The 27,845-nt window shown below is 45.0% G+C and overlaps 1 protein-coding gene across 3 annotated transcripts in view; it reads right to left on the bottom strand.

Annotated features, from left to right (window-relative positions):
• SACS (sacsin molecular chaperone) overlaps positions 1 to 24,796 on the bottom strand; it is a 143,193-nt gene extending 118,397 nt beyond the window's left edge. The window contains exons 1-2 of one of the 3 annotated variants that reach the window (XM_073613437.1): positions 24,663 to 24,796; positions 2,057 to 2,487 (exon numbers count right to left, since the gene is read on the bottom strand). In XM_073613437.1, coding sequence (XP_073469538.1) covers positions 2,057 to 2,076 — 20 coding nt within the window. In that variant the 5' untranslated portion in view covers positions 2,077 to 2,487; positions 24,663 to 24,796. Of the gene's footprint in view, positions 1 to 2,056; positions 2,488 to 24,442 lie in introns of all 3 variants that reach the window. The other 2 variants (XM_073613436.1, XM_073613438.1) reach the window with 2 other exon arrangements.
• Between the last annotated feature and the right edge of the window lie 3,049 nt (positions 24,797 to 27,845).

Below are 27,845 nucleotides of genomic sequence, written 5' to 3'. Positions count from 1 at the left end.
AAGAATCCAAAAGTAGAGGGGTTGTCACATCAGCAAAGCCGTCACTTATATATATAGGAGACCACAGCTCCAACTTCATTCACACAGGCGCTGGGGCCCATATACCATGAACAGGCTATTTTTTTTCTGGCCTCCAGGTGCTGCGTACAGGCAGCCCTATCAAGTCTATTAGGATGTACAACACACAGCCGCTCGTCCTAATGTGACAGTCTTGCGGGTGACCAACCTGGAACGCAAACAGTGATATGGCCCATTTGCAGGCCTCAGAGCCTGTGGGAACAAGGCCTTTACAGCAGGGATCTTCAAACTACGGCCCTCCAGCTGTTAGCTGTTGCGGAACTACACATCCCATGAGACACTGTAAAACTCTGACATTTACAAGCATGATGGGAAATGTAGTTCCCGAAAAACTGGAGGGCCATAGTTTGGAGACCCCTGCTATAGAGGGTTTGACAAAGGGTCTTCAACTTCTAATATAAACTGTACAGTACATCTATGTGATACATGGGACATTTCCACACGTTTTATCCATTTAAAGATCTGCTGGAATGCACTCTTAGTAAAAGTCCTGTACTGGGCTGACAACACACAGCATTTTTGTGGGCTGTGTGGCGTCAGTCCTGCCCATATTTCTTTTGCTAAACTACTGAAGCTGGGTATACACTTAAGAGGTTTTTTTTTTCATTCAACCAGTGGGTTGAATGAAAAAAAAAAACCCTCACAGATCCTTGCATTCACACAAGCTATGTGGATGAAGGAAGCTCCCCTATTATTCTATCGTATTCTGACAGTGGGGACTCCCCCCCGACAGAATACACTGATCAGCACTGCAGCCAGTGGCTGCATGCACTGATTGAATGCTGGTTTTCCAGCAGGACCATTCGACTGAAGCCTGTCTAAAAACCAGCTTCTGTTGAACAGATAGGAGCACACACAGTGACTGGCCGATTTATGGTCCGTGTACACCCAGCTTTAGACCTAACAACACTTTAATCTCTACAACATAAAGGGTAATCATTCTATAGTCCAAAGATACTACAGAATGAGGCACAGGGCAGTTCTGAATTTCTAAGATGATCGGCTTTTTTTTTAATTTTTGTTAAGGTGGTATGTCTCCTATACTGCCTAGATAGGCATCAAGATATGGCCTTAAACTGACAGCAAGAACATCACTTCATAACCATTTAAGATAGTTATGAAGATTTCTGAGGATCAGCCTGTTCTGGTACCAAAGCAAACCATAATGCATGAAAAATGCATACATGAACAGAAGTGGTCATTGTACAAACTGACTGGATATTGATCAGCAATGAAAATCTTTTTTGTGCCAGTGCCCTAGAACACAGGGCCAATACATTATTTACAGGTTAAAAAACAAGCTTATTAGGCCATTGTATGACAGGTCAGGTTGTGGACCCCCACCACCACCACCCAATCCCTGAATTAAATTGCCCTGAAACTACTTTTCAGACCCAAAGAAATTGCTCAAACCTCACAAAAAAGACCGAAAAAATCTTCAGTTATTATAAATGTCCATCGCCACGCAAATATCAAGGGCAGTGGTCAATGGTACAGGATTACACAGCAATAAAGTGCACCTTTAACTGCATGCAAGGTACACTTTTGAACCCCTTGCCCCAACACTGAATAAAAGTAAAAAAAAATGACTATGTCTATATCCTGATTGGAGTAATTTTCCACAGAAGAAACACGTTTCTAGAAGAGTCAGGAAAATGTAACTTTATTGGAGGTTTGTGATGCCTTCCTGTCCCTGACCCATATCTGAATATATTTTCTGCAGCCTGGTAACATAGCTGAGCATAATGTTTAAAATTGGCTTTTTGCAAATGTTGAAGCAACTTAGAAAGGACCTCAATTCAGGCAATACTGGTCAATACTGAATCCCAACACCAACAAATCAAAGCCTGACTCTGGTTGGAAATATTTTTTTACTAATTATAGGAAAGGGCATTTTACCTAGGTATTTGGTTGTTTGTTTTTTTTTGTCTTCAAGTATAACACACATAAAACAATACAGAAGACCAAACACCCTTACCTTGTATCCATGGGCTCCATTGTATTCACTGTGTGGATCCCAGCAGATACAAACAAGGCATTGACTTGTTCAAAGTCTCATGGTTCCTCTCAATTGGGACTCTTCTCTGGATTAGGTAACACTTCCCGGCCTGATTGGGTGTGCATACTACCTAACAGTATGCATCTTGCATCGTGCCAGTTAGCTACTTGTCAGTTATCTTGATCCATAAAGCTGTAGCTGTTGGCTTTTCTTCCAATAATGTGCTCTAATATAAACAAGGAGGAACAATGAACATATGGCACATCTGAGAATTTACATTTCCTCTTTCCAACATAGGCACTTTTCTTTGTTTGCTTCCACTTCCAGCTTGTGAAGTCAACGGAATGAAAATAATTCTTCCCGTCCTTCTACTCTGACCTTCCTGGACCAGGACTGCAGCAGCCACATATCTGGAGGAAGAGAACAGAAGGATACTAGGTCAATACGGGTTCAATTTTTGGTGCATTTGTAAAACAACACAAATATAAAGTTGTAAAGGTATCATGTTGTTCCCCTTGCCATTACTCCATCTGATCCAAGCAGAAACTGGACATTCCCATCTTACTTTTGCTTACTGGTATGACCAAACCATTTGTGGCCATTTGATGAAATGTATTATTAAACCCAGGACCCTGCATTCACTATATCTGGTCTCTCACAGAACATGGGAATGCAATTATTTTAGTAAATATAAACTGCAAAATACCTTTTCTCATCAGAAGTATATAACAGTCTTGTGACCTCTATCAGTGTCCAGCTGAGCACTGGTTAGCTTGTAGGAGGAGTTTTCATTGTCCTCCGACTGTCCTATGAGGCCGCAGGACCCCTGACCCTCTGTCTGGACAGTGCGGATTGGCCCTGTGCTGATCACATGCACCCTCCCAAAAACAAAAAAAATAAAAAATTCTAGCAATACACACCAAACTGAGCATGTGCAGAGTGCCTCCAAGGCTATGTAATATCAGCAGATGGATTGGGGCAGTAAAAGAAGGAGAGGATCATAGAAGACAGCTTTATACACAATGTGGGGGATTAATCCCTTCCACAGTGAGTAGCATGCTTTACTGCATATACAGACTGATTTTACTGTTGTGGGTTTAGCAACACTTTAATACTGACAGCAACAAAGAGTCCAGAAGCTGGAGGTGTATAGTGCGGCGAGGTCTTGAAAAAAATGAATGCATCTGGCTAATAAAAGCCCAACTTTTGATTTAAAGAGATGATAGGTATGCTTTCTTTAAAGGCTCATTCACACCATAGTGCATGTTAGTGTGTGCATAACTACTCACGCGGGCTGGCATGTGTTCTTTAACCACTTGCCTACAGGGCACCTACACCCCCCTTCCTGCCCAGGCCATTTTTAAGCTTTCAGCGATGTCACAATTTGAATGACAATTGCGCGGTCATGCTACATTGTACCCAAACAAATTTTTTTTTCATTTTCTTCACACAAATAGAGCTTTATTTTGGTGGTATTTAATTACTGCTGATGAGGCGGCACTGATAGGCAGCATGGATAGGCGGTACTGATGGGCACTGATTGGCGAAACTGATGGGCATTGATCGACAGCACTGATAGGCAACACTGATAAGCCAGCACTGACTGGCATCGTTAATGGGCACTGATTGGTGGCACTTGTGGGCACTGATTGGTGACACTGTTGGCACTATTTTGTAATCAGGGCACTGATGATCAGTGCCTTGATCACATCTGTAGATGTCCCCCTGCATGGAGATGCCGCTGATCGTCTCTCCTCGCCACACACTCAGTCAGTGTGAGGCGAGGAGCGCCAATTACCGGCATCTCCGTGTTTACATGTGACCGGCTGTGGTTGAACAGAGCCGATCACATGGTTAAAGAGCCGTGGATGTGGCTCTTTACAGAGATCGGGGTCGTGCTGTGTCCTAGCAACACGGCGCAACCGCAACCCCCGCGGGCACGCGAGAGCGGCCGTTCTGGCATGCTGCCATATGACGTCATCCCAGAACGAGAGCCGCACCGCCCCGCCGTCATTTGATGGTGGGCGGGTGCAAAGCAGTTAACATGAGTTGCAGTACATATTTTTACCCTTTTTACAACCTTAAGTGCTGGTTCACACATATGCGATGACAGGCATCACATGCGATGTCTGTGCGATGCGAATTTCAGCCATACAAACGGTATGGTTGAAATCGCATTCACACCAAAATGGTGCAGGACACTTTTTTGGTCCACAGTAGAATCGGGTCGAATGGGTGCGATCCAATTTTGCACCATTTGACAGTCCGCACTGCAACTTGCGAACCGATCTGGTATTGAGACCCGCATCAGTTCGCATAGGGCACTCTCTGACAGCACAACTAAAGGGAAAAGTGAAAATGTTGGTTTTGTAAACTTGCTTGGCCCAGCACCTTGGTGCAGAAGATGAAAGATAGTAAATGGGTTAAGTGTTTTTTATTTAGTGATTTCATAAGCGTCAACACATTAGCGACCACATTATTTACTCATTAAAAACATCTGTACTCAAATCCGTTTTAACAGGATTTAAAATACAGGATTTTTTATACAATAAAGCAGAAGAGTGCAGAAGCCCCATATATATGATAAATGAAGTGTGTGCAGGACACGTCCTCTCCATGTATGGAATACAAACAATTTGCTGTATACCAGAATTATCTAGCTATGGATTAAGCTGCAAAAGTGGATCAGTAACAGCTGTGGAATGTGGGCGTACAGTATGGATCTCATAGCTTCCAGTGACATACTGGGCCTGAAGCAGATGCAAATAGCGCAGCTATGAAGACATCAAATTAAATTGCTTGCTAGCATTTTTCTTGTACTGAAGATGGACAAAGCGACGTACAGTACACCCCTACCAACAGCTCATCTTTCCACTGGATATAATTAGAGCTGTCCAAGGTCACCAATGTTTCCAAGTCTTGTCTCTGTAACATTTGCCATGATAGCACAGCTCCCAACTGTCTATATAGTTGTATATAAAATATACTATCTTTTAAAAAGTGTTTCCCAGTGCTAAACCTTTCATCTGATTTCTAAATTACTGCATTTGTAAATTTCAAAAGCCAATATAAAGGAATAGTAGTAGGTAAAAAAAAGCACTTGTGGGTTTAACTAATCTTTTTTTTTTGTATAATTCTCCTTTAAGGGGGTGTGGCAGTGGGTGTGTCTTATGCCCACATAATTTTGCTAATAGGTGTCCCTCTTTCCCATCTTAAAAAGTTGGAAGGTATGTGATAGACCCAGGGTAGTCATTACAATGTATATAACACCAACATATTACAGTGTTTTACAAGGTACATATAGATCCCACCATATCAGCCCCTGTCTAATAAGAACTTACAACCTAATGCCCTAAGGCAGTGGTTCTCAACCCCTGTCCTCAGGACCCACTAACAGGCCAGATTTTTTGTATTACCTTGGGGAGATGTAGACTAGAATACTGCAATCACTGAGCAGCAAATGATATCACCTGTGATGTATTTCGGTTACCTTGCAAACCTGGCCTGTTAGTGGGCCCTGAGGACAGGGTTGAGAACCACTGCCATAAGGCCAGCCATAGACAGATGGAAATTCAGCCGATTCAGGAGGAACCGGACAAATTTTGATCCATCTATAAGCAGGCTGGTTGTACTAAAGTCGATCAATCAATCAACTTCGGCATCACCAGCCTGACGGGTTTTTCTCATGCTATAGCTGCCAGCAGTGATCACTGTATTCTGGCGGCAGGGATACCTCCCACTGTCAGAATATAATAGCTCAGAGGAAGGGATTCCCCCATCAACACTGACTGCGTTGATGAGGGTAATGAGCGATTGAAGGAAAGACAATTGCATATTCTATGGCTTACAGTCTATGTCATGAGGACAGTTGACATTCTTGGGTGGTGGGAGGAAATGACATCATTCAGCGAGAACAAACACACTCAGATCCCAGTTCTTTAGTCCATTAAACCTCAAATAATAAATCTATAGTTATTAAAGAACCCCTCTTTTTAACCATCTGCTCCACATTCTCCCCAACAACTTTGTTTTTTTTTCCTCTTATTTTATTTTTGATTTCAGGTATTTATACAGTGCTGACAATATACGCAGAGCTTTATGGTTGTGGTTGGGAGTCGAACCAGTGACCCTTTTGCTGCTAGGTGAAAATGCTAACCACTACTCGAAAACCGAGTCAGAATTTTTTTTAAAATATAGCTCATATTGCGAAACACTCGTAAACTGCGTTACTCGCAACCCGAGGTATTACTGTACTAGGGTCCATTTGTAAAGGTGCCAATTAATCTACCAGCATGTCTTTGGAGTGTGGGAGGAAAGCAGAGTATCCAGAGGAAGCCCACACAAGCACAGGGAGGCCATACAAACTGCATACAGATAGTGTCCTGACCATGCACAACAGTCCTGCAAGGTAGAAGTACTAACCAATAAGCCATTGTACATCCCTTAGGGCCCATTCACACCAAATGCATTGGGCTGTGTTGTCCAATGCAGCAAGATAAAATCCGTTGGGTGAAATCCGTGCGCTGGGTGAAAATTAGACATGCTTCATTTAAATGCAGCACAATGTGCTAAGATCAAGTGTAGTATCGGTTCTTTTCAGTGATCCAGTGGTGGCGCTGTGCTACTATCCTGACCTGACCAAGGTTGGGGTGGTGGCTATGCAATACTGCTGGAGTGGTGGGGGCTTGGAAGGTTAGTACCGGCTGGGGTTGCTCACAGGCAGTTGGGGCAAGGGAGTAATTCCCCCGGGCAAGCTGGTAGAGCCTATTACCTCCTGGTTTGAATGTTCTACCTTGTCTGGCCATGGGCTGAGAAGGCAGAGCGTCTGCGGTACCTGTGGCCCCTGGGAGTGGTCGCCCTAGGGGTGCTCTTAGTAACACTTGGGTGTGGAACCCCACAGTGTATACGGAACACATGGTGACTTGGCCTTTTGGCTAAAGTCTGGGCCAGTTTTTGTATACCAGGCCTCAAGGCCTGGCCAGGGCACTATTTGGCATGGACACTTTTTTATTTTCTATTTATTTTTCTCTCACTGTTTGTCACCTTTCACTTTTGTGTGTGTTTTTAACTGGATGAAAAGTGTGAGTCCTCAGGCTTACCCTCACATCTAGGGGGAGGATGTGTGGCCTTTAGGCCCCTTTCACACTGGGGCGGTGGGGGCGTCGGCGGTACAACAGAGCTATTTTTAGCGCTGCTGTACCGTCGTTCTTGTAGCGGTATTCGGCCGCTAGCGGTTCGGTTTTAACCCCCGCTGGCGGCCGAAAAAGGGTTAAATCCGCTCGTACAGCACGGCTATAGCCGCGGTATTACCGCGGTATAGCCGCGCTGTCCCATTGATTTCAATGGGCAGGAGCGGTTTAGGAGCGGTGAATACACCGCTCCTTCCCTGCTCCAAAGAAGCGGCTCGCAGGACTTTTTTTACCGTCCTGCGAGCGCACCGCTTCAGTGTGAAAGCCCTCGGGCTTTCACACTGAACAAACAGCGGAGGCTGTTTAGGGGCGGTTTTCAAGCGGTATTTTTAGCGCAATACCGCCTGAAAACCGCTCCAGTGTGAAAGGGGTCTTAGGCTTCTTCCTCCCCTGCCTCTGGGGGGGGGTCTCTTTTTGGAAGAGCTTCCCTGACCTAGTATTAGAGGGTGGCTTCGGCTGTCGTAGGAGGACGGGGTCTGCCAAGCCTTCTGACTAGGCAGACCATGTATACCTATGTCCCCATCAGGAGCCTTGTGCCCTGGGGGTCAGGGTAGAGGTCCTACTCCATGCACGTTTTTTGCGTTCTAGGTTTTGCTCCACCGTGGACTTAAAACAAACAAAAAATGTGCAGCAATACATTGCAACATATCTCAGCACACTACCACATGCATGGAAGAAAGGAAATAATGTGTGTGTGTGTGTGTGTGTGTGTGTGTGTGTGTGTGTATATATATATATATATACACACATATATATATATATATATATATATATATATATATATATATACACACACATACATACACACACACATACATACACACACACATACACAGATGTCAGTGCAGTTTAACACACACTAAATGCAACAAAAGCTGTGTGAATCCAGCCTTCAGTTCATCTTCTGCCCAGTCATGTGACATCCCAGGATCCTCTTTCTGCGTTGCTAGGGGCATCTTCAATTCTGCAGAGAACATCATCCCCGGCACACTGTTGTACTATGAGTTCAGGTTTCTTTGGTGATGTATACCCAAGGGGTATGTCTTACAGGAAGAGGGTTAAATGATGCATGCCATCACTCAACTTAGAAGGCGATAAGCAGCCAGAGGCTGGAACAGACATCCTGTAGAGGACAGCGCTAGAAAGAAGGTGAGTATTGAAGGGAAAGCTGCATATTGGCATTTTTTTATTAGGCTTTATTCACACCTGAGCGTTTTGTTTTCAGGCAGAAAGTCGCGTATTTTTACCGCGATTTTGCACAGGTCAAAAAGGTCACCAATCTAAAAAGCAGTAAACCGCCTGTAATCTGGCCAAAAAGAAGCTCATGTACTTTTTTGAGCTTCAGACGTTTTGCTTCAGGCTACAAAACGCTCAGATGTGAACAGGGGCCATTTAAATTAATGGGATTTTGCTTGTTGGACGTTTTTCCTGGCATTTTGCGAGCTGAAAATGCTCAGGTGTGAATGCAGCCTTAATCGTCATAGAAAATGAATACATTTGAAGAGACATATCTTAGTTTTCTGCTGTTGAAGTCTCCTGCTGCTATTGGCTCATACATCTCCCCATACCCTTGTCTATGCTCTTCCACTCACTGGATCTTCCAAGGCTGAAATATTAACCCTCTGCTTGTCTATCCCAGCTACAACTGAAGCTGAGGACTGTAGTGCAGACTATTCATTGCTGTTGACCACTGCAGTACTAGCAGATCACGCTCAGCGCTGGATCAGCTCAATGCAGGGATATATACAGCTCTCTAAATTCACTCTACCAATCCCACTGTTCCAATTCTAAATACTAGTGATCACGATTTTGCCTGTGTGGAGAATGAAAATTATTTAAAGCACTTGAGCTCCGGAAGGTTTTACCCCCTTCCTGACCAGGCCATTTTTTTTGCGATACTGCACTGCGTTATTTTAACTGACAATTGCGCAGCTGTGAGACGCTGTACCCAAATAAAATGTATGTCCTTTTTTCCCCACAAACAGAGCTTTCTTTTGGTGGAATTTGATCACCTCTGCGGTTTCTATTTTTTGCGCTATAAACAAAAAAAGACAGACAAAAAAAAAATGTAAAAAAAGAAAAAAAAAAATCTAATTTCTGCATCAGTTTAGGCCAATATGTAATCTGCTACATGTTTTTGTTTAAAAAAAAAAAAATCCCAATAAGCGTATATTGAATAGTTTGCGCAAAAGCTATAGCGTCTACAAACTATGGGATACATTTATGGACTTTTTTTTAAAAAATTTTTATTGTTTTTACTAGTAATGACGGTGATTTTTAGCGGGACTGCGACATTGCGGTGGACAAATCTGACACTAAATGACAGTTTTTGGGGACCAGTGACACCGATACAGTGATCAGTGCCAAAAAAAATTTGCAGGGCAGGGGTTAACATCATGGGCGATCAAAGGGTTAATTATGTTCCTGGGAGTGCTTTCTTAGGGTCGGTTCACACTGCTGCGATGTCAGACATTGCATGCGATTTGCACCAAACTGCTATGAAAAATCACATGCGATGTCTGTGCGATGCAAATTCAGCCATACAGATTGTATGGCTGCATTCACATTTTGTTCACACCCATGCGATCCGATTCCTGTCCGAATTGACAGTTCGCACTGCCATATCAAACTGATCTGGGGGAATCATTAACTTTCTATTGACACCCGCAGCGGTTCACATAGGGCAGTGTTTTATGGAACATCCAATACTTTGGGTGGATTTATGCAGGCTCAGATGTATCCATATGTATTATTTCTATTAACTGCTTAAGGACCACCCCACGTACATATAGTGCGGCAGGGCAGCCTTAAAGCGCAAAATCACTTACCGGTATGTGATTCCTTTCCTCGGCACTCTGGGGCACACGTGCGCCGTCGGAGCCCAGCTCCTGCTGTGATTGGATACAGCGGGAGCCAATCAATGAGAAACCCGGTGATCATTTGGGGAGAGGCAGGCCGCCGTACAGGTAAGTGATTTTGTGCTTTAGGGCCGCCCTGCTGAAGTATATGTACGTGGGGTGTGGTCCTTAAGCGGTTAATAGAAATAATGACAACATAGTAGGATACATAGTACATACATACAGATACATCTGAGCCTGCATAAATCCACCCCAAGTATTGGATGTTCCATAAAACTGAAGTGTTAGTCTGATTTCTAGTTTAATTTTCAGATTTGTACAATTAGAACTGTTTAAAGCATCCCTCAGACTATCCTGCCTTCATCCAGCATGCATCTGCTATTCAACACGTCCGGCAATTTCCCAAAATACAGCCTATGATGTCCTAATCTGCAGTGCCACGCTGATTTCACTTCTGCTTTAGAGCATTACAAGGGACAATCAAAAAAAAACGCCCACTTGTAACACAAATGCTTCTCTTCCACTGATACAATTATCTGTGTTCCATACACAAAAAGATTGTAGAAACATTTGTATGACAATATTGTATAGTGACCACATTTTTTTTTTGTACTTTTGTGGTTGTAGACTTCAACCATGAAATCTGAACAAACACATATCTGTAGTGTTTACCTGTCTATCTCCAAAGCGCTAAGACCCTTTTGAAATGAAGGCAGCGCCGCAACATAGCTTTTAACCCTTTGTTCGGCCGCTAGCGGGGGTTAAAAGCACCCCGCTAGCAGTCGAAAAGCTAAAACGACAGTAAATTGCCGCTAAAACTAGCAGCGCTTTACCGCCGACATGGCACGGCCCCAGTGTGAAAGGGGTCTTATGCCGTGTACACACGAGCGGACTTTCGACGGACTGAACTCCGAAGGACTCTCGACGGAGTTCCAACGCAACGGACTTGCCTACACACGATCACACCAAAGTCCGGCTGATTTGAACGTGATGACGTACGACCGGACTAAAATAGGGAAGTTCATAGCCAGTAGCCAATAGCTGCCCTAGCGTCAGACTAGCATACCGACGACCGGACTAGAGTCCGTCAGAAAGATTTGAAACATGTTCTATATCTAAAGTCCGTCTGATTTTTCCATAGCAAAGGTCCGATGAAGCCCACATGCGATCGAATTGTCCGGCGGATTTGTTCCGTCGGACCTTTGCTGTCGAAAAGTCCGGTCGTGTGTACACGGCATTAGTGTCCATTCTTTGGTGCTTTGTTCCCCTTTTATCAGCTTGTGTCACTTCTGAGAAGTTTTCCCAACACATGAGAAAAAAAATTTGTGGCGGAGGAGAAGAGCTCAGCACGGAGCTTGTCTATCCGGAACACAGTTCTGCATCTTTCCTTCGCTCCGATTCGCTGTGCAGAGGGGGTGTGTGCGCCTTTCCCCCAAACAGCTCTCACACACTGTAACTGAAGCTCTCCGCCCCCTCTTCTTAATACTAACAAATGGAGAAGGATTTTAACATGATTCTGCCCTTTGAAAGGGTTGTAGAGAAGAGAAGACTGCAGATAAACAAGTAAAACTTATGTAGGGAGATTTATTTCATCTCTGTGTATCACCTGAGGCCAATGACTTCGCTGGGTATATGAAAGAGTTTAAAACCACTTTAAGTGACATGCATAGAGCCTGTCACTGTATACGCATTTTTATTGCTTCTATTCCAGTGTCACAGATCTCTAGAAATCATCAGATAGCAGCTGTGAAAACTTTCAGAGATCTGCCTTGATACAATAAAATATTTTTTGTTTCTGTTAACTGTCAGCACACCATGCTATGCTACAACAGTGAATATATACTGATGTTACTGACATATGGATATAAGGCCAACCACTGTTGGTTGAAATTCAAAAATGCTGCACAGTCCATTACTGCTTCGATCCCCCGCATCGCTGGACCCAGGGACAGGTAAGTGTCCAATTAAAAGTCAGCAGCTGCAGTATTTGTAGCTGCTGACTTTTAATTTTTTTTTTTTTTGACGGCTCCCCTGGGTGGAACTCCTCTTTAAGTAAACCTCATGAAATATTAACAAAGAATATCCCTCTATAGAGTGTAGTTGTCTCAATTAAGAGCACTGAGTGTAATTTCTGTCTGCTGCCTTGTTCCTCTGCTACCTGCACGAGTCCCTTCTGATAGGTTTTCCTGACACCAAAAGGGAAAAAATGTGACAGGGGAGAAAGTGTGATTTGACAGCCTCAACTCTATTCCTGTGTGCTGTGTGAAGGGGATGTGTTCCTTCCCTCTGATCAGCTCTCAGAGCTCTACTCAATGAGATCTGCAGAGTGTAACTTCAGCTCTCCACTCCCTGCATTCTCAAAGCTCAAACAAGCTGTAGAATGAAGAGGAGAGAGGGGTGCAGATAGACAGGTACAACTTATGTAGGAGATTGTTTCAACTCTGTGTATTACCTGAGGCTAGTCACTTTTAGAATATGTAAGGGTTTACAACCACTTTAATCTACGAGTCTTTTATTTTCTGCTGCCATAAATGAGGAATACTAAGCATGTAAAACTGTAAAAGCCACATCAATATTTAAATAGACCCTGCCATTAACCATTCATTACCACAAAAATCTTCCCATAAGATTATATGTACATTTAATGTATTTTATGCAAGTTATTTACCTGTGAAATCCTCCCTTGTGTACACATCTCAAAGCCCTGAGACTGATGCTGCAAGCTGCAATCTTGGATGTGATATCAGAAGCCCCACCACTGTCACTAAAGGGACATTCTTTAGAGTTCCCCTCCTCTCCTTCCCCAGTATCTACAGAATGGAGGTAAATGGGGAAGCAGAGGAGATGTGCTCCTCATTTTGACAGATGGTATATGGTGGCAAGAGCAGCAGTGGGGAAGTAGGAACGTACTTTCCCACATGGACATTTTTACAGACCAGCCTCAGGTGTTCACTTGGTGGATCTCCTGTGGTCTTACATATGTGCAACATTTTTTGACTGCCTGATCTCTACCGATCTAGGCCGCTCCCCAATCTGAGCTCTTTTGCTTTCTTCAGCTTCAACACTGGACAACTTCTCTCTGGCGTACCTCCTCCTACCCATTCCAGAAAACCACTTTCGAACACATCTGTCAGCACTCCCTGGGTCTCATCTCCACTCAGACACTTTATGCGTCTTTCAATAGTCAATCATCTTTCACTTTACTTTGGGGCTCAGTGGAAACGAGATCTGGGAACTGGAATGAATCCGGCAGACTGGAGCAAGGCTTGGTCTTCAGTTGCTAAATGTTCATTTAACACTGCCACCTTAGAGGCGGCGTATAAAGTATTGTTGCAATGGTATTGGGTTCTGGCTCGTATGGCCCATGCCAACCCAATCTCTAGTGATCGCTGTTTCCGGGGGTGTGGCCATCGTGGGGACGTTCTGCACACTTGGTGGACCTGTCCACAACTTGTAGGCTTTTGGTCTTAGTTACATAGTAGGTGAGGTTGAAAAAAGACACATGTCCATCAAGTCCAACCAGTGGCATCGCTAGGGGGTGGCTTTTGGGGCTATAGCCCCGAATCTGGGGCCCATAGCCCCAAGTCTCTGCAGGGGTCCCCAAGGGGAGGGGAGGCTCTCTGGGGACCCTGATGCAAGGGGGAGGCTCTCTGGGGATATATTTACACACACACATATATTACTGTATATACATGTGTATGCACACCCAAGCTTATGACTTTCTTTACTATGCTGCTATGGGCTCTAGCCCCAGATCTTTTGTAGACCTAGCAACGCCCCTGAGTCCAACCCATGTGTGTGATTATATGTCAGTATTACATTGTATATCCCTGTATGTTGCGGTCATTCAGGTGCTTATCTAATAGTTTCTTGAAACTATCGATGCTCCGCGCTGAGACAACTGCCTGTGGAAGGGAATTCCACATCCTTGCCGCTCTTACAGTAAAGAACCCTCTACGTAGTTTAAGGTTAAACCTCTTTTCTTCTAATTTTAATGAGTGGCCACGAGTCTTGTTAAACTCCCTTCTGCGAAAAAGTTTTATCCCTATTGTGGGGTCACCAGTATGGTATTTGCATATTGAAATTATATCCCCTCTCAAGCGTCTCTTCTCCAAGAGAATATATTCAGTGCTCGCAACCTTCCCTCATAACTAAAATCCTCCAGACCCTTTATTAGCTTTGTTGCCCTTCTTTGTACTCGCTCCATTTCCAGTACATCCCTCCTGAGGACTGGTGCCCAGAACTGGACAGCATACTCTAGGTGCGGCCAGACCAGGGTCATGTAGAGCAGGAGAATTATTTTATCTCTGGAGTTGATCCCCTTTTTAATGCATGCCAATATTCTGTTTGCTTTGTTAGCAGCAGCTTGGCATTGCATGCCATTGCCGAGCCTATCATCTACTAGGACCCTCAGGTCCTTTTCCATCCTAGATTCCCCCAGAGGTTCTCCCCCCAGTGTATAGATTGCATTCATATTTTTGCCACCCAAATGCATTATTTAACATGTTTCTACATTGAACCTCATTTGCCATGTAGTTGCCCACCCCATTAATTTGTTCAGATGTTTTTGCAAGGTTTCCACATCCTGCGGAGAAGTTAATGCCCTACTTAGCTTAATATCGTCCGCAAATACAGAGATTGAACTGTTTACCCCATCCTCCAGGTCGTTTATGAACAAATTAAATAGGATTGGTCCCAGCACAGAACCCTGGGGGACCCCACTACCCACCCCTGACCATTCCGAGTACTCCCCATTTTTCACCACCCTCTGAACTCGCCCTTGTAGCCAGTTTTCAATCCATGTACTCACCCTATGGTCCATGCCAACGGACCTTATTTTGTACAGTAAACGTTTATGGGGAACTGTGTCAAAAGCTTTTACAAAATCCAGATACACCACGTCTACGGGCCTTCCTTTATCTAGATTGCAACTCACCTCTTCATAGAAGGTTAATAGATTGGTTTGACAAGAATGATTCTTCATGAATCCATGCTGATTACTGCTAATGATACCGTTCTCATTACTAAAATCTTGTATATAGTCCCTTATCGTCCCCTCCAAGAGTTTACATACTATTTATGTTAGGCTAACTGGTCTGTAATTCCCAGGGATGTATTTTGGGCCCTTTGTAAATATTGGTGCTACATTGGCTTTTCTCAACTGGTACCATTCCAGTCAGTAGACTGTCAGTAAAAATTAGGAACAATGGTCTGGCAATTACTTGACTGAGTTCCCCAAGTACCCTCAGGTGCAAGCCATCTGGTCCCGGTGATTTATTAATGTTGAGTTTCTCAAGCCTAATTTTAATTCTGTTCTCTGTTAACCATGGAGGTGCTTCCTGTGATGTGTCATTAGGATAAACACTGCAGTTTTGGCTACTGAAGCCCCCGATTCCCTTGTGAAGACTGAGGAGAAGAATAAATTCAATACTTTCGCCATCTCTCCATCCTTTGTAACTAGATGTCCTTCCTCATTCTTTATGGGGCCAATATGGTCTGTCCTCCCTTTTTTACTGTTTACATACTTAAAGAATTTCTTGGGATTTTTTTTTCTCTCCTCCGCTATGTGTCTTTTATGTTCTATCTTATCTGTCCTTTTTGCACCTTTACATTTCTTGTTGCATTCTGAATGCTGATGATGATCCCTCAACCTTGTATTTTTTGAAGGCCTTCTCCTTTGCTTTTATATGCATTTTCTGTCTTGAGTGTTTGGTCTGCTGAACTCCCTGTTCCATATGAACATCCGAAAGGAGGCTAAATTTGCTTTGTTACATTGCCCCATCCCAGGCTTCTTTGCTTTTTAACAAAAATTGGCATCCTATCTGTTGATAACAGCCAAAAGAACAAATTGCCCAGGCCTAGAAGAAACCTACGGTCCCCTTTAAGGGCGTGAGAGATTGTCTGATGACCATGATGCTTGATAAACAAATGTCTAGTATTCTTAAAGATGCGCACCGTGAGTTTTCAAAAAATTGGGAACCATAGCTGATGTATGCCTTCCTTGGGGCTAAAGCAGCAGTAAGGAAGTGACAACGCCTCCTCACGGCCTGACAAATGCTCCAAAAGCAGATCGCTTTTCAGAGAACAAAGATAGTGTGAACAAGCCCCAAGTCTCCCATCCAGGTCGGGGGGACTGCCCCACCACCCCCAGATCAATAGTCCCTTGGCATACCCCTTCTGATGACGTTATCATATCTGATTCTATGGGTAAGCTCTCTCTGCACCCTATACCCTTTATCCGATACACTTAAAAGATTTTTTCCACAGAATTTTCTTTGCATTGTTTTTATGACGTAGTTGGCCAGGTCTTTCCACGGTCCTACTACTCAGCTTAGCAATTTGTACACATATATAAGTTCCACTTTACCAGCTCCTTCCAGCTTGTCTTTGGAAAGTGGAGTACCCAATGGAAAGCACCAGAAGTACAAGCAAACTCCATGCAGGTAGAGTGCTGACCAAGATTCAAACAAGTGCTGAAGGAAGTAAGTGCTAACCACTAAGCCACTGTGCCACTCAATGGCATTGTATAGTTTGTCTAAACTACATCATCTACATACCGATCAAACTATCCAGTGACAATGTGGAGAAAAAGTACATTATCAAAAAGGGAATTCATATATTCATTTTTGTCTAGGGTACCTTTAAATGTTTTAATTATCTATTCCCTCATCCCTGCAGCTCCTCCTCTCCTAGGTTCCCTAAAGCAGTATCTCTTTGTTGTACCATTGGTTACAGGTACTATAACATTATCATGTACCATACAGGACCAGCAGCCCTGCACTGTTTGTGAGGATGATGAATACCCATCCACAATCCGGAGCATTGAAGGAAAGAGGAAGAGCTCCAGCTGCCAGGGGAGTAAGGGGTAAGGTACAAGACTGCATTTTATGTCCCCTTCCGCAGACAAAAACAAGCTTTTAACCCTTGAAGTGCAGGGGAACCCCACTGCAAGAAGTACTATTAAAACTTCCCTGAAGTTAAGGATTCCCTGTAGAAGAGGATCAGGCATTTCTTGGTGCTGTACAGTAACAGTAGGCAATGAATGATGTATCTATTAAAGTAATCCTAGCCGGCTAGAGAGAACTGTAGACATCTGTATCCTCCATAACAAACCATTTTCATCTGTCACACTGGAAAAATCAAGATTGTTAACTAAACCTATTTACTAACTGTAGACTTCACTGGCTCGATTTCTAAGACAAGAGTTTGACTTTGAATATATTAGTGACAGTTATACTAAAAATAACAAACTTCAAATGCTAAAAATAAAAAAAAGGGAAGCAATGATTTTTTTTTTTTTTTTTTTTTACTGACATCTCCAATAAAGACATTAAAACTAAACCCAAAGGCAAATGGCTAAGTACACAAATAAATACTGTGGAGAGTATATATATATGCTGTTTTACCTACCAAAGGATATGTATTTCTGTCCATCCAGTCCCGAGGTTTACTCAGCTCGGCTCCACAGTCCTGTTGAGCAGCGGAGGGGACCGTATCTTTCTCTGCTGCACACTTTTACTTACTGGTCTTCTCTCCACCCCTCACCCTGTGGCTGGATAGTTAAAGTAATAATTAAAAGTAACAAACATGTTATACTTACCTGCTCTGTTGCAGTAGATTTGCACAGAGAAGACCTGATCCTCCTCTTCTCAGATCCCTCGCCCGCGCTCCTGGCCCCTCCCTCTTGCTGAGTGTCCCCACAGCAAGCAGATTGCTATGGGGGCACCCGAACCAAGCCGCTGCTCTGTGTGTCCATTCAGACATGGAGCAGTGGTTTGGTTCCCCCCCCCCCCGCCCCGCCCTCCTCATTGACTCACTGACTTTTATTGACAGCAGCGGGAGCCAATGGTGCCGCGCTGCAGTCTCAGCCAATCAGGAGGGAAAGTCCCGGGCAGATGAGACTCTTCTGTCACATCGCTGGATCTAGATGGGGCTCAGGTAAATATTAGGGGGGCTGCTGCACAAAGAAGGTTTTTTTATCTTAATGCATAGAATTCATTTAGATAAAAATACCTTCTGACTTAACAACCCCTTTAAAAGGAGAAGGGGCAGACTGATATATATCTCCACAGTATTTCTTTGTGTATTTAGTCATTTGCCTTGGGTTTAATTTTAATGTCTTTATTGGAGATGTCAGTAAAAAAAAAAAAAATTGTTGCTTCCCTTGTTTTTAGAATTTTTTTTTTTTTATCAACTTTATTGCTATCAGAAGGAAAAGTGATAACTTTGGATGTAACAGGGACTCTTTATGGAAAGATCTGGGTTCTGTTAGCTTCCAGATCTCTCCTCTGGCCTCCAATGCAGCTGATCAGACACAGATCGGTCTGATCAGCTTCTTCACTGGCCAGTAACAGCCAAATAAATAAAGAACGGAAACCGGAAGAGATTTAATCCTCATTATGGTTTCTGACTTTAGGCTTAAATGCCACCAGTCGCATCTTTTCTGGGCTCCCCAAATGCACGGGAGAGCCAGCGGCAGAAGGAGAGGGGTGGGACATCCTTCCACCACCTGTAAAAGTAATACAGTGGCTCCAAACCTGGTAGGATTACTTTTACACTAAAGGGAATTGATGGCTGTAAAAAATAATACAGAAGCTGGGTTATCGCTGCAGTGATGACCAAGATATCACCCTTCCAATCCAACAGTACGTCACTGGATGGGAATCGCTTAAAGAAGAATTCCAGCTTTACTAGGACTTTAAATAGTTTGGTCCAAGCTGGATCAAACTATTTTCTTTACATAATGACGTGGCCACTGTGTGTGCTGTAATACTCTGTAGTAGCATTAACTACATACAGTAGTCCGCTGCCGGAACTAAATTGAGTCGGTCTGAATGCATCTCAGAAGTCGTCTTGTATTTTGCTTCCTCTGACTGGAAAAAACCAGGACGTCATCCACCCACCTCTCTACTTTGGCCAATCAGAGGAAGCCTTGTATTCACTGAAGAAAATATGAGGCTTCCCCTGAATGATGGAGACCTTTTCAGGCCAACTCGATTTAGTTCTGGCAGCAGTACGGGTGTCTTTCTTGCGTACTGTACTGTATGTGGCTAATGCTACTGTATATTAGCGGTTACATCATTATGTAAAGAAAATTGTTAGTTTGGGCCAGCTTGCCTCCAAACTACTTATAGTCATAGTAGGGCCGGCCATAGACGGTTCGAATATTGGCTGGTTCAGTAGGAACTAGCGTTATCCACTGTCTTCTCCTGGCGGGGATGGCTTCCCCCCACCCGTAAGCTGGAGGGATTCTCTTGTCTGCACTGTCTGTGTTGATGGGGGAATCGTGAAAATTTCTTTCCTGCAACCTGTGATTGCGGAAAATTAATTTGCAAGGTCTAGGGCCTGCCGAAAGCTGGAATCCTACTATAACCTGCTCCTCACAGTAGTCCTAGCAAAGTTCCCCTTGAGCATAGATTTGTGTCACTGTTCCAATAGCAGATTGTAACACAATACACGTACATGCAGTAAAACGACCCATATGTCAAAAATAAAGCAGTCTAATCATTTGGGAACAAATACTTAGAGGACCCCCTCCCCATTCATTCTAATAATAGGCCATTACATTTAGGAACAATAGCATGAGAAGAATTTCCATAATGCACAACACTGCCCAACACTGAACAAGCTGTTCATATTTATAGAATTTCGACACAAACACTAACATGTGCGAATGATATGACCCAATTCAACTTTGCTTTTCAGACATGAATGTCTTTATCAGCCACCCAAAAGAAGCATATGACCAGCACTGGAGCAAATGGCAATTATAGATCTGAACATCTAGAACCCTTCTGGCTGTGTTGGCAGTATCCACTGTGAAATATTCACTTGCTGGCCAAAATCTGGCCATTTCTGATGCCAGTTATCCACCCTGGGCCCCTGGCACCAGGATGTTAACTGCAGGCAGCTGGCTGTGATTCCTAGCGGCTTTACAGCCGGCTGACGATTGCGCATGCACAAGCCCCTTTGTGCTTTATGACTGTTCCCGCAACTTTCTGGGACCTATGACGTGCCCCAGAAGGTTGCGGGCAGGGGAGGAGAATTTCTGAAGGCGCAGCGACCTGTCCAGAAGTGGGAGCGGGTACCTGTCAAAACCAGGTACCTTCTCTCCCCCCCCCCCCCCCCCTGAAAAAAAAACTGCCAAAAACAGAAAAGGAAGGGGGTCGTAAAACAGAACTTTCTATTTAGGGTGAAGTTCCGCTTTAATACAATGGAAGGAATAAATGTAGTAGGTCAGATTACTTCACACCAGTGGTGGTCAACTTAGTTGATATAGGGGTCCTTGATATCACCAAAGGGCCACATAATATCCAATGAAAGTAATTCTACAGAAAACTGTCAGAGACAAAAGACGAGGAACAGGAGGAAAATGATCAGAGATGGAAGACGAGGAACAGGAGGAAAATGATCAGAGATGGAAGACGAGGAACAGGAGGAAAATGATCAGAGATGGAAGACGAGGAACAGGAGGAAAATGATCAGAGATGGAAGACGAGGAACAGGAGGAAAATGATCAGAGACGGAAGACGAGGAACAGGAGGAAAATGATCAGAGACGGAAGACGAGGAACAGGAGGAAAATGATCAGAGACGGAAGACGAGCTAGTGGGAAGAGGGCACCTTACACTGGCGGGCAGTGGGAAGAGGGCACCTTACACTGGCAGGCAGTGGGAAGAGGGCACCTTACACTGGCGGGCAGTGGGAAGAATGCTCCTTAGACTGGCGGGCAGTGGGAAGAGGGCACCTTACACTGGCGGGCAGTGGGAAGAGGGCACCTTACACTGGCGGGCAGTGGGAAGAGGGCACCTTACACTGGCGGGCAGTGGGAAGAGGGCACCTTACACTGGCGGGCAGTGGGAAGAGGGCACCTTACACTGGCGGGCAGTGGGAAGAGGGCACCTTACACTGGCGGGCAGTGGGAAGAGGGCACCTTACACTGGCGGGCAGTGGGAAGAGGGCACCTTACACTGGCGGGCAGTGGGAAGAGGGCACCTTACACTGGCGGGCAGTGGGAAGAGGGCACCTTACACTGGCGGGCAGTGGGAAGAGGGCACCTTACACTGGCGGGCAGTGGGAAGAGGGCACCTTACACTGGCGGGCAGTGGGAAGAGGGCACCTTACACTGGCGGGCAGTGGGAAGAGGGCACCTTACACTGGCGGGCAGTGGGAAGAGGGCACCTTACACTGGCGGGCAGTGGGAAGAGGGCACCTTACACTGGCGGGCAGTGGGAAGAGGGCACCTTACACTGGCGGGCAGTGGGAAGAGGGCACCTTACACTGGCGGGCAGTGGGAAGAGGGCACCTTACACTGGCGGGCAGTGGGAAGAGGGCACCTTACACTGGCGGGCAGTGGGAAGAGGGCACCTTACACTGGCAGGCAGTGGGTAGAGGGCACCTTACACTGGCAGGCAGTGGGTAGAGGGCACCTTACACTGGCAGGCAGTGGGAAGAGGGCACCTTACACTGGCAGGCAGTGGGAAGAGGGCACCTTACACTGGCGGGCAGTGGGAAGAGGGCACCTTACACTGGCGGGCAGTGGGAAGAGGGCACCTTACACTGGCGGGCAGTGGGAAGAGGGCACCTTACACTGGCGGGCAGTGGGAAGAGGGCACCTTACACTGGCGGGCAGTGGGAAGAATGCTCCTTACACTGGCGGGCAGTGGGAAGAGGGCACCTTACACTGGCGGGCAGTGGGAAGAGGGCACCTTACACTGGCGGGCAGTGGGAAGAGGGCACCTTACACTGGCGGGCAGTGGGAAGAGGGCACCTTACACTGACGGGCAGTGGGAAGAGGGCACCTTACACTGGCGGGCAGTGGGAAGAGGGCACCTTACACTGGCGGGCAGTGGGAAGAGGGCACCTTACACTGGCGGGCAGTGGGAAGAGGGCACCTTACACTGGTGGGCAGTGGGTCATTGGAAAGAATGCTGCCATTACAGTGGTGATCAGAATTCCAGTTCAAATATCATTGGTGTAATGTAGCAGGCAGGAGCTATCCCAACACCATCAGATGAGAGGCCAAACAAGCACAGCTCCAAAAATCCCTAGCAACCTCTGGAGGAACCCTGGTTGAGAATGGCTAATATAAAGGATATTTTATTCTTCACTGGCTTGAAAAAAAAACATCAAAGTAAAGCACCATAATTGCCAAAAGGCCACATTCTGCGTTTAGGCCACAGGTTGGAAACCAGAGCTCCTGGCAGATCTGAGAGACATAAATCCTGATTGGTGCCTACAGCATCTCTTTGTGTTAGGATTTTTCACAACATGGGTGCAATAAAGCACATATGTTGCGTTAGTCAGCCAGTTCACTTTGAATGGGAAGGTAATACACCTCAAGGCACAAACAAGCACCTGCACTATTTTATTACCGTGTGCATTCTGTTGTTTCTGTTGTACTGGAGTGCAATTAGGAATGCACTGCAACACACCAGAATACATATATACAGCATGTAATCACACATTAAAGTAACTATCATAATCACAAGAGATGTGGTAACAATAAGCCCTTACTGAAAAATCTCATTTTCCATAAGCTAGGTTTGCAATACTGCTACTTACATATCTACTAGAATGGGTTCTAACTATTTATTAGACCATAAAAAGTTGCCTGAAATATTATATTACATATATATATATATATATATATATATATATATATCTCTGTAGTACTGGATGACGCATCCCAGAAAATGGGGAGTTCAAAACAAAAATGATCAATATTGAAAACTGAAGGGCAGCACAGTGACTTCATGTCTCCCACACTCCAGAGATATGCTGATAGGTTACTTGGCCTTAAAGTGTGTATGTACAAATGTGATAGAGAGACTTTAGATTGTAAGCTCCTATGGGGGCAGGGAATAGATCGTTGGTACTATATAAACACTTGTAATAACTAAACAGTCTGTAAAAAAAACACAGACCCTAGTGCTGCATCAATACACAGGGCAATCTTTTAGTACTTTCGATCTCATAAGCAAACAATCAAAAAGCACAGCAACCTCTCACACATCAGATCTTCATATCTCTGTGCAGAGATGGGAGTGGGATGTATTGATGCATCAGAAAGAAGGGGTTAAAATCTGATTAAATGAACAGAAACTCTCAGTGTGTGTGGTCAGAATAGAACTGCACTGGACATCAGACAGCTGGGCAGTATGGTAAAGTTATAGGACTGGATGGAGGCGAATTACTGCAACAGAATCCATCCCTGTCCTGATCATGAGCTGTGCTCGGCTGCCGCATTGGAAGTGATGCAAAGGGGGGAGTGAGTCAATGTGGACTGCAGATCTGCATTGTGCCATGCTGGGACGATCCTGATCAGTGCCCAGCTAGGACACTGGGAATCCTGATCGGTGCCCGGCACAGGGATAACGGTCGGTGCCCGGCACAGGGATAACGGTCGGTGCCCGGCACAGGGATAACGGTCGGTGCCCGGCACAGGGATAACGGTCGGTGCCCGGCACAGGGATAACGACCGATGCATGGCACAGGGATAACGGTCGGTGCCCGGCACAGGGATAACGGTCGGTGCCCGGCACAGGGATAACGGTCGGTGCCCGGCACAGGGATAACGGTCGGTGCTCGGCACAGGGATAACGACCGGTGCTCGGCACAGGGATAACGACCGATGCATGGCACAGGGATAACGACCGATGCATGGCACAGGGATAACGACCGATGCATGGCACAGGGATAACGACCGATGCATGGCACAGGGATAACGACCGATGCATGGCACAGGGATAACGACCGATGCATGGCACAGGGATAACGACCGATGCATGGCACAGGGATAACGACCGATGCATGGCACAGGGATAACGGTCGGTGCCCGGCACAGGGATAACGGTCGGTGCCCGGCACAGGGATAACGACCGATGCATGGCACAGGGATAACGACCGATGCATGGCACAGGGATAACGACCGATGCATGGCACAGGGATAACGACCGATGCATGGCACAGGGATAACGACCAATGCATGGCACAGGGATAACGACCGATGCATGGCACAGGGATAACGGTCGGTGCCCGGCACAGGGATAACGATCGATGCATGGCACAGGGATAACGACCGATGCATGGCACAGGGATAACGGTCGGTGCATGGCACAGGGATAACGACCGATGCATGGCACAGGGATAACGACCGATGCATGGCACAGGGATAACGGTCGGTGCATGGCACAGGGATAACGGTCGGTGCATGGCACAGGGATAACGGTCGGTGCCCGGCACAGGGATAACGATCACCAGTCCCTTGTAATGTAGAAAGTCCCGGATCCGATGTCAGTGATGGGGAAGGGTACTCACATGCCGCAGATTGTCCCCAGGATCGGGTCCCAGGTGCAGGGACTGGGAGGACTGGGAGGACTGGGAGGACTGCTCGCTCTCCTGTGTCTAGTATAAAATCAGCAGCTTCCCCACATAGTGCTCCGAGGCGATTGGTGCACCGGGGACAGATCCGGACACGTTCCGTATAGACCAGACTCCCCCTCCATTCATTCCAACCAGCATGTCACCTCCGTCTCACCCGCCCCGGCTCTGCTTCCTCCGCTGTCAGTTGGGGACCTTCCTTGAAAAGTCATAATGGGAGTAGTCAGAGAACATCACACACTCTGATACCGTTAGATGCAGCTAGAGGGAGGCTGTAACCACTGCGCATGCTCAGAGGGGGCGGCCACGTCTGTGGGAAGTGAGCATGTGCAGTGGGGAGATGGAAACCATCTAGGCAGCCATGTGTATGGGCACTGCGCATGCTCAGATACTTGTTACACTATACAGTACATTGTAGCAGCTTGGTGAAAGGATACTATTACGGTCCCAGTTAAGAAATAACATTGTGGCTACTTCCACAGTAGCAATGACATATGTGTGTTTATAGGGGATTTGCAAACACATATAAATGCATGAAATTGTTTTTTTAACGATGTCAGTCACACTTTGTGCTTTAAGAGGAACTGCAGTCTGCTCACATAATTTGTAATAAAAACATATTTGCCATTCTGAAGCTTCCCTCCAACCACTTTGTATATTATTTTATTTATACTGTGATTCTGTACTTGCCAAATTTGCTGCAGAAATCTCCCTCCACTGAGTCTGGCTGCATCCATTTTAACTGTAGGCAGCTAAAGCTGCTGCCTGTTCACTTCCTGGATTTACACAGACACACAGGGGCACGCCTCCAGCTCTGCAGCTCTCATTGGCCCTCTTATGACTCATTCCCAATCCCTTCCTGGCAAACTCTCACAAGAGTGAGAGTGAGCAGTGCATTATGTCATAAGCCCAGGCTTTTTACCAGACAAGAAACAGGAAGTGGGCTGTATAAGGTATTTACTGGAAGAAAGAAAATGTTTTACTATTCAAAGTTAAAACAACAAGGGCAGAAGATTTAATAGATAGAAAGATGAAAAAATGACTGAAGTTCCGCTTTAAAGTGGCCCTAGAGTCAAACTTTTCTTTTTTTTTTCCATCCTATAGTGTCACTATAGGCATTTTTTTTTTTTTTTTTTTTTTTTTTTTTTTTTTAGTTTTGCTTACAGTCAGGAGGAATGAGAACCCCATCAGATGTTTATTTCTGTCTGTGCCCCTGTTAGGGAGATTCACCCTATTTGTCAAGTTTACCGTTGTCAGACACACAGCAGACTAGCAGACACACATTTTGTCCAAACAAAATGCGCAAAAATCACGCATTACAAAAACGTATTAGGCTCACAGCTAGGAGAAGAAGACTGGTTTGCTGCATGTAGGGAAGTCTATACAAGTGAATGGGCTGCCCTATGCTGTTGCGTAACTAAAGTGCAAAATAAAATACAATACAATAATACAGTGCCTTGAACAAGTAGTCATACCTCTTGAAATTTTTCACATTTTGTCATGTTACAACTAAAAATGTAAATGAATTTTATTGGGATTTTATGTGATAGACCAACACAAAGTGGCACATAATTGTGAAGTGCACGGAAAATGATAAATGTTTTTCAAAAGTTTTTACAAGTAAATATCTGAAAAGTGTGGCGTGCATTTGTATTCAGCCCACTTTACTCTGACACCCCTAACTAAAATCTAGTAGAACCAATTTTCTTCAAAAGTCACCTAATTAGTAAAGAGAGTCCACCTGTGTGTAATTTAACTGCAGTATAAATACAGCTGTTCTGTGAAGGCCTCATTTTTGTTAGAAAACCTTAGTGAACAAACAGCATCATGAAGGCCAAGGAACACACCAGACAGGTCAGGAATAAAGTTGTGGGGAAGTTTAATGCAGGGTTAGGTTATAAAAAAATATCCCAAGCTTTGAACATCTCACAGAGCACTGTTCAATTCATCATCTGAAAATAGATAGAGTATGGCACAACTGCAAACCTACCAAGACATGGCCATCCACCTAAACTGACAGGCCGGGCAAGGAGAACATTAATCAGAGAAGCGGCCAAGAGGCCCATGGTAACTCTGGAGGAGCTGCAGAGATCCACAGCTCAGGTGTGAGAATCTGTCCGCAGGACACCTATTAGTCCTGCACTCCACAAATCTGGCCTTTATGGAAGAGTGGAAAGAAAAAAGACATTGTTGAAAGAAAGCCATAAGAAGTCCCGTTTGCAGTTTGCGAGAAGCCATGTGGGGGACACAACAAACATGTGGAAGAAGGTGCTCTGGTCGGATAAGACTAAAATTGAACTATTTGGCCTAAAAGCAAAACGCTATGTGTGGTGGAAAACTAACACTGCACATCACCCTGAACACACAATCCCCACCGTGAAACATAGTGGTGGCAGCATCATGTTGTGGGGATGCTTTTCTTCAGCAGGGACAGGGAAGCTGGTCAGAGTTGATGTGAAGATGGATAGAGCCAAATACTGGGCAATCTAAGAAGATAAACTGTTAGAGTCTGCAAAAGACTTGAGACTGGGGCGGAGGTTCACCTTCCAGCAGGACAACGACCCTATATAGACAGCCAGAGCTACAATGGAATGGTTAAGATCAAAGCATATTCATGTGTTAGAATGGCCCAGTCAAAGTCCAGACCTAAATCCAATTGAGAATCTGTGGCAAGACTTGAAAATTGCTGTTCACAGACGCTCTCCATCCAATCTGACAAAGCTTGAGCTATTTTGCAAAGAAAAATGGGCAAAAATTTCACTCTCTAGATGTGCAAAGCTGGTAGAGACATATCCCAAAAGGCTTGCAGCTGTAATTGCAGTGAAAGGTGGTTCTACAAAGTATTGACTCCGGGGGGCTGAGTACAAATGCACACCACAGTTTTCACATATTTATTTGTAAAAAATTTTGAAAACTATTATCATTTTCCTTCCACTTCACAATTATGTGTCACTTTGTGTTAGTCTATCACATAAAATCTCAATAAAACACATTTGTAGTCAGAGTCTTCGAGTAAGAAAGTGATACTCCTATGCACCAAGGCCTGAGGTGTGCCTTGACCCGACTGGTCAGTATGCCTGAAAAGAGGGCATACCCTGAATGTAAGAAAACGTAATATGAGTATATATGAGGATTGGGGGAAACGGGTGGGTGGGAACCCAGAAACGCCGACGAGCCCTGGCCAGATAGAGGAGGAGGCTTAAGTAGCCCTCTCAGCTTCCTCCCACAAATACAGGCTAGCCTCTGGCTAGCCTTTACACTTATGTTTTTGGTTGTAACATGACGAAATGTGGAAAATTTCAAGGGGTTTGAATACTTTTTCAAGGCACTGTATGTACAT

Source organism: Aquarana catesbeiana, linkage group LG02 (assembly GCF_042186555.1).
Source record: "Aquarana catesbeiana isolate 2022-GZ linkage group LG02, ASM4218655v1, whole genome shotgun sequence".
Classification (NCBI taxonomy): Eukaryota; Metazoa; Chordata; class Amphibia; order Anura; family Ranidae; genus Aquarana; species Aquarana catesbeiana.
Note: the sequence above shows the minus strand (reverse complement) of the source record. Positions and strands in the feature narration are given on the sequence as shown.